The sequence below is a fragment of the Mytilus galloprovincialis genome, chromosome 2 (assembly GCF_965363235.1).
Source record: "Mytilus galloprovincialis chromosome 2, xbMytGall1.hap1.1, whole genome shotgun sequence".
NCBI classification, from domain to species: Eukaryota; Metazoa; Mollusca; class Bivalvia; order Mytilida; family Mytilidae; genus Mytilus; species Mytilus galloprovincialis.
In genome coordinates, this window is record NC_134839.1 from 108726701 (window position 1) to 108734277 (window position 7577).

Here is a 7577-nt window from a genome sequence, read left to right on the forward strand (position 1 = left end):
CCACATGGGGCAACATAATTACTTATAAGGCTCCTGAGGATAATTCTGGCTTGGGATTGATGCATCAACATGGGGCAACATAAACATTAATAAGGCGTCTGAGTTGGGATACATTCGTCAACACGGGAAAACACAAACACTGATGATGCTTCTGGCTTGGGAAAGATTCATCAACATGGGGCAACACAAACACCGATGAGGCTTCTGTCTTGGGAAAGAAGTATCAACATGGGGCAACACAAACAATAATGAGGCTTCTGTCTTGGGAAAGATGTATCAACAAGGGGCATATTTCATCCAATGGATTAAGAGTAAAAACATAAACAGTCAGAGAAGAATATATTCATGTGCAATGCCAAGAAATAGGTATTGACAGATTGTATAAATATGAAACTGCATATGTATTAAACAATCCAGTCTGATTCAGTAGAGAATTATCCTGGCTTGGGATTAATGCATCAACATGGTGCAACGCAATCATTGATAAGGCTCCTTACTTGGGATTGATACATCAACATGGGGTAACCTAAACTCTTATGAGGCTCCTGGGAATAATTCTGGCTTGGGATTGATGCATCAACATAGGACAACATTAACATAAAAAAGGCTCCTGTGTTGGGATAGATTCGTCAACATGGGGCAACACAAACACTAATGAGGCTCCTGTGAATAATTCTGGCTTGGGATTGATGCATCAACATGGGGCAACATAGACATTAATAAGGCGTTTGAGTTAGGATAGATTCGTCAAAATGGGAAAACACAACAACTGATGATGCTTCTGTCTTTGGAAAGAAGTATCAACATGGGGCAACACAAACAATAACGAGGCTTCTCTCTTGGGAAAGATGTATCAACAAGGGGCAACACAAACACCGATGAAGCATCTGTCTTGGGAAAGATGTATCAACAAGTGACAACACAAACAATAACGAGGCTTTTGTCTAGGGAAAGATGTATCAACAAGGGGCAAAACAAACAATAATGAGGCTTCTGTCTTGGGAAAGATGCATCAACAAGGGGCAACACAAACAATATTGAGGCTTCTGTCTTGGGAAAGATATATCAACAAGGGGCAACACAAACAATAACGAGGCTTCTGTCTTGGGATTGATGCATCAACATGGTGCAACGTAATCATTGATAAGGCTCCTTACTTGGGATTGATACATCAACATGGGGCAACATAATTACTTATGAGGCTCCTGAGAATAATTCTGGCTTGGGATTGATGCATCAACATGGGGCAACATAAACATTAATAAGGCGTCTGAGTTGGGATACATTCGTCAACACGGGAAAACACAAACACTGATGATGATTCTGGCTTGGGAAAGATTCATCAACATGGGGCAACACAAACACCGATGAGGCTTCTGTCTTGGGAAAGATGCATCAACAAGGGACAACACAAACAATAATGAGGCTTCTGTCTTGGGAAAGATGTATCAAGAAGAGGCTACACAAACAATAACGAGGTTTTTGTCTTGGGAAAGATGCATCAACAAGGGGCAACACAAACAATAATGAAGCTTCTGTCTTGGGAAAAAAGCATCAACATGGGGCAACACAACCAATAACGAGGCTTCTGTCTTGGGAAAGATGTATCAACAAGGGGCAACACAAACATCGATGAAGCATCTGTCTTGGGAAAGATATATCAACAAGGGACAACACAAACAATAACGAGGCTTCTGTCTTGGGAAAGATGCATCAACAAGGGGCAACACAAACAATAATGAGGCTTCTGTCTTGGGAAAAGATGTATCAACAAGGGGCAACACAAACACCGATGAGGTATCTGTCTTGGGAAAGATGTACCAACAAGAGGCGACACAAACAATAATGAGGCTTTTGTCTTGGAAAAGATGCATCAACAAGGGGCAACACAAAAATAATAAGGCTTCTGTCTTGGGAAAGATGTATCAACGAGGGGCAACACAAACAATAATGAAGCTTCTCTTTTGGGAAAGCTGTATCAACAAAGGACAACACAAACAATAACGAGGCTTCTGCCTTGGGAAAGATGTATCAACAAGGGGCAACACAAACACCGATGAAGCATCTGTCTTGGGAAAAATGTACCAACAAGGGGCGACACAAACAATAATGAGGCTTTTGTCTTGGGAAAGATGTATCAACAAGGAGCAACACAAACAAAAACGAGGCTTCTGTCTTGGGAAACATGCATCAACAAGGGGCAACACAAACAACAATGAGGCTTCTGTCTTTGGGAAGATGTATCAACAAGGGGCAACACAAACACTGATGATGCTTCTGTCTTTGGAAAGAAGTATCAACATGGGGCAACACAAACAATAACGAGGCTTCTGTCTTGGGAAAAGATGCATCAACAAGGGGCAACACAAACAATAAAGAGGCTTCTGTCTTGGGAAAAGATGTATCAACAAGGGGCAACACAAACACCGATGAGGTATCTGTCTTGGGAAAGATGTACCAACAAGAGGCGACACAAACAATAATGAGGCTTTTGTCTTGGAAAAGATACATCAACATGGGGCAACATAATTACTTATGAGGCTCCTGAGAATAATTCTGGCTTGGGATTGATGCATCAACATGGGGCAACATAAACATTAATAAGGCGTCTGAGTTGGGATACATTCGTCAACACGGGAAAACACAAACACTGATGATGATTCTGGCTTGGGAAAGATTCATCAACATGGGCAACACAAACACCGATGAGGCTTCTGTCTTGGGAAAGATGCATCAACAAGGGGCAACACAAACATCGATGAAGCATCTGTCTTGGGAAAGATGTATCAACAAGGGACAACACAAACAATCACGAAGCTTCTGTCTTGGGAAAGATGCATCAACAAGGGGCAACACAAACACCGATGAGGTATCTGTCTTGGGAAAGATGTACCAACAAGAAGCGACACAAACAATAATGAGGCTTTTGTCTTGGAAAAGATGCATCAACAAGGGGCAACACAAAAATAATAAGGCTTCTGTCTTGGGAAAGATGTGTCAACGAGGGGCAACACAAACAATAATGAAGCTTCTCTTTTGGGAAAGCTGTATCAACAAAGGACAACACAAACAATAACGAGGCTTCTGCCTTGGGAAAGATGTATCAACAAGGGGCAACACAAACACCGATGAAGCATCTGTCTTGGGAAAGATGTACCAACAAGGGGCGACACAAACATCGATGAAGCATCTGTCTTGGGAAAGATGTATCAACAAGGAGAAACACAAACAAAAACGAGGCTTCTGTCTTGGGAAACATGCATCAACAAGGGGCAACACAAACAACAATGAGGCTTCTGTCTTTGGGAAGATGTATCAACAAGGGGCAACACAAACACTGATGATGCTTCTGTCTTTGGAAAGAAGTATCAACATGGGGCAACACAAACAATAACGAGGCTTCTGTCTTGGGAAAGATGTATCAACAAGGGGCAACACAAACACCGATGAAGCATCTGTCTTGGGATAGATGTATCAACAAGGGGCAACACAAACACTGATGAGGCTTCTGGCTTGAGAAATATTCATCACACGGGGCAACACAAAGAATGATGAAGCTCATGACTTGGTATATATATATATGCATCAACATGGACCAACCCAAATACTGATGAGGCTAATGGATTGGGATAGTCAAATGAACATACAAAGAATGTAAAGTTTTAGACCCACCATTTGTTCGTATCAGTTAAATAACACAAATACATTTAACAAAAACACAGAGTGGAAGTGGCTAGGTACAAAAAAAAAACACTCAGCACAGATCTAAGAGTACTCGCAGTTACTGACAGCTAGTTCAAAGTCAATAACAACTACTAGTAATAAAAAAATTTATATATCTAAGACTAAATTATCAATCAGTACACATATTTCATCCAATGGATTATGAGTAAAGACATCATAAACAGTCAGAGAAGAATATATTCATGTGCAATGCCAAGAAATAGGTATTGACAGATTGTATAAATATGAAAGTACATATGTGTTTAACAATCCAGTCTAATTCAGTTGTTGTCTTTTGTTGCTGTGTTTCATATTTGTTTATCTTTTGGAAAATTCATCAGGCTGTTAGTTTTTCGTTTGAATGGTTTTATTTTTGTCATTTTGGGCATGGATATTGTTAATTGGTGAAGGCCGTATGTTTACCTTGGTGGAGAGATGCCTCATTGGCAGTAATAACACATCTTATATCTAAGGACAAAACAACTGTTTTCTTCTCATTGTTTGAAGACGGAGTTGATATATGTTAAATTTCTTTATGTTGTATTAGTTAACTCCTTTGAGTTTATTAAGGATCATTCAATTGGGAAGTTTCATGAATATTTTTTTAACATATCACTGTGATTGTCGTTCTATTTGACCTAATAATTATAACCCTTGTACTTCTAAAATGATCTTAGATTAAGCTAATTTCCAACAAATCGCATTCATTGATCTGGTAAATCCAATAAGGAATACCAACCAAACCTTTGAGGTAACTGTGACCTGTGAACTAGGAAACAAACAATTTATTCCAAAATGCAGATAGAAAAATACAGTAAATGAAAGAGGTCAACGACTTACTACTAAACTATTAGACTTTGGAAGGGACTTTTTGTTGTTGTTTTGTATTTGCTTTTTAGGCTTTTTTTTTAATTGCTTTTCACTCTCAGAAGTTTTGTCCACCTTTTTTAATCGACTGTATCGACGTCATTTTCGGATGCTGTCATCATACTGCAATCCTCAAGAATTAATTTGACTATTAAACATTTAGAGTATCTGTTGTAGTGAGACTAAAGTGAGAAAATGATTGCTTCATTTTGATGAACTTTGGACCATTAAATAAGGGTTGTTTTTTTTTTTTTTTATAGTAAAAGTCCACGGATGAACCTGTATTTTAAGAGAATTTTTCGGAAAAGGAAAAAAAAAAAAAAAAGAACCAACACATCTTCGTATGATGTTTTCATCAAAACAAAATGACTAATTGCTATATGGTTAACCAGATAAATGATAGCTTCTGTACTAGAGTAAGTGTTGACTGTTATAAGTAACAACTTAACTGCCCACTTGATGGTATAATCCCATTGACGTTTCCTTTATTCCTGGTCTAATTAGCATCAGGATACAAAGGCATGTTGACAGGTGATCGTAGAAATTAATATAATTGATTGATTGATCTAAATATGGAAACAATTTCAAACGATTTTAGCAAATAAATACGGATTTATTGAATGTCAAGAAACAATTAATCTATTCGCACTTATAAACACGTTATTGTGATCACCCATTAACCCTTTCTACGTCAAAACTGAACGGCTTTATGTGACGTCTGTATTGGTTCCTGATACAAACTAAATGACCAAGGTCGTAATACTGGTATGAATAGCAGCATCTTAGCTGACAGGATCATTACAGTTTATAAAGTTCTAACACTATGATGTGTTCATTAGAAGACATAAAAATAACAGCTACAAATATTTTTCTTGGATTTTTCTTATTTTCCTGCTCCATAGCATCACCAGTAATCAGTAAGTTTTTCATTTAAGACCTTTTTAAAGTACAGTTTGACGAGTAATCGCGTTTCAATAGTTATACTTACATTAAATATCCATATACAAAATGTAATTATTTCGTAACCTTAATTAGGCATTGTGTTTTTGTTTCTGAAGTTCTGTTTTATAGTTTTCGAAAACATACTATGGGTTATATGACAATGAAATACTTATGTTGCAGACTGTGGTTCCGCTTGGACGTATGGCAATCATTTAACAGGAAAGGGATGTTTGAGGAAATTATCCAGTGACTTCAGTCAAAGAACATGTCTTTTGAATGGTTACCACATCACATTAACAAAAGTACCTTGGGGAGAAGTTAGGAGGAGGGATAAGTTCTGTGTCCGAGGTAAGAAAATACCAGATAAATACAGCTAATTTGTTAGAGTGTATAAATTTTTAGCTTATTAACATGTACAATGTAGAAACAAAATGGTCAATCAGATTTTTCAGTAATCTTTTCGTCACCTGTCCTATCATTTGGTAATTATTACAGTAAACAAAAGATATTTATATTGTTTTAATGAAACAAATAATATGTACGATTGCCCATGAGACAACTCTCTACAAGAGACCAATCGACATAGATGCTAACAACTATAGGTCACCGTACGGTCTTAGTCAATGAGCAAAACCAATACCGTAGAGTCAGTTATAAAAGGCCCAGAAATGACAAATGCAAAACAATTCTAACGAGAAAACTAACAGCCTGATTTATGTACAAAAAATGAACGAAATATAAATACTAAATAATATATAAGAATATACGAAAACAAATGATAGCCACTGAATTAAAGGCTCCGGACTTCATCTAGCCATCTGACCATTCAGTTTTATCTATAGACTATAGTTGTTGCCTTTTGTTATTGTCTTATATTGTATTATGCTCCTTGTGATCCCATTAAGATATCTTCTTCTTCTTCTCACATGTATTTTCAAGTTACCCTGCCGTCTAATTACCTTCAGTTAACTAGATAAGTTTTTTCCATGTACGTGCATACTAAGAGTCCAATGTTTTAAACTGTCTCATCATATAAAAATTGAAGCCTGATTTTGGATGACTTAAGCGATATTACTTTAATCATTTTGAATGATGTTTCTTCTCTTTTAAGTTGTGGAAAGTCACTTGTTGCACAACACATTTTCACTCGTACTTGCTGTTTACAAAGATAATATGACATTTTAAACCTTTCAGATGAACATTTAACATTTGAAGAAGTTACCACTGAATCCCCTGCTATGATAGATGGTGTTAATACTGATGACTTGAAATTTGATGTGAAAGGTGAAATTGAAGACTCAAAACACGGACTCGCCAAAGCTATGGGATGCTGTTTAGATGGCGTGCAACCAACAGGATAGCTTTTTTTCAATCAACACCAATGATCCATTGAAATGAAATAACAACACCCGTTTTGCCTTGATATTTTTCACTGTACATTGTAAATAATCAAACCATGCTCAAACAGCACATAGTATGTGAATTCTACAAATATTTGTATCATTCATGTCTAGTTTGTCCAACTGACTGTCCGCTAGCAGTCTTTTACATTTTACATTTTGACATCATGTTTCATATTTTTGTAAATATGTCAAATTTGTTTCTATTTCATTTTTCAAACGAAGGTTGATAATGGCCGAATAGTTTTTATAATAAAATGTTACAACATTTATTGTGTCTTTTTCTCAATTTCATTATAATTTAAATTAATTTTGTTATAAAACAGAGCACACACACACACGCCTATTATTGAATACTTCACTGTATGAGAAGTTCAAATCCCAGTTATTCATTCTACGTACGTCTGCTGCAATGGAAAAAAGTACGCACATTCAATTTCTAGTTATTCTAATCAAAGGAGATGCTAGTTCACTAAACTTGTGAACAAATTGTCGATAGTAATTACAAAGATCCAAAATTGCTGAACTTCCTTGTCTGAATTTGGAACCTGCCATTTACTAATTGATTTAACAATTTTTTAATTCGGACTAATGCCATTTTTACTGACAGTATGACGTGATGAACTCACACTTAAAAGGTATAAG

General features: G+C 36.7%; 1 protein-coding gene across 1 annotated transcript; it reads left to right on the forward strand.

The window, feature by feature from the left end:
• The first annotated feature begins 5325 nt into the window (after positions 1-5325).
• On the forward strand, positions 5326-7204 carry LOC143065335 (uncharacterized). The gene is made up of 3 exons (XM_076238861.1): positions 5326-5507; positions 5713-5880; positions 6727-7204. Exons 1-3 carry the CDS (start codon positions 5414-5416, stop codon positions 6891-6893), a joined length of 429 nt encoding a protein of 142 aa, XP_076094976.1. The 5' UTR covers positions 5326-5413; the 3' UTR covers positions 6894-7204.
• The last annotated feature ends 373 nt before the right edge of the window (positions 7205-7577 follow it).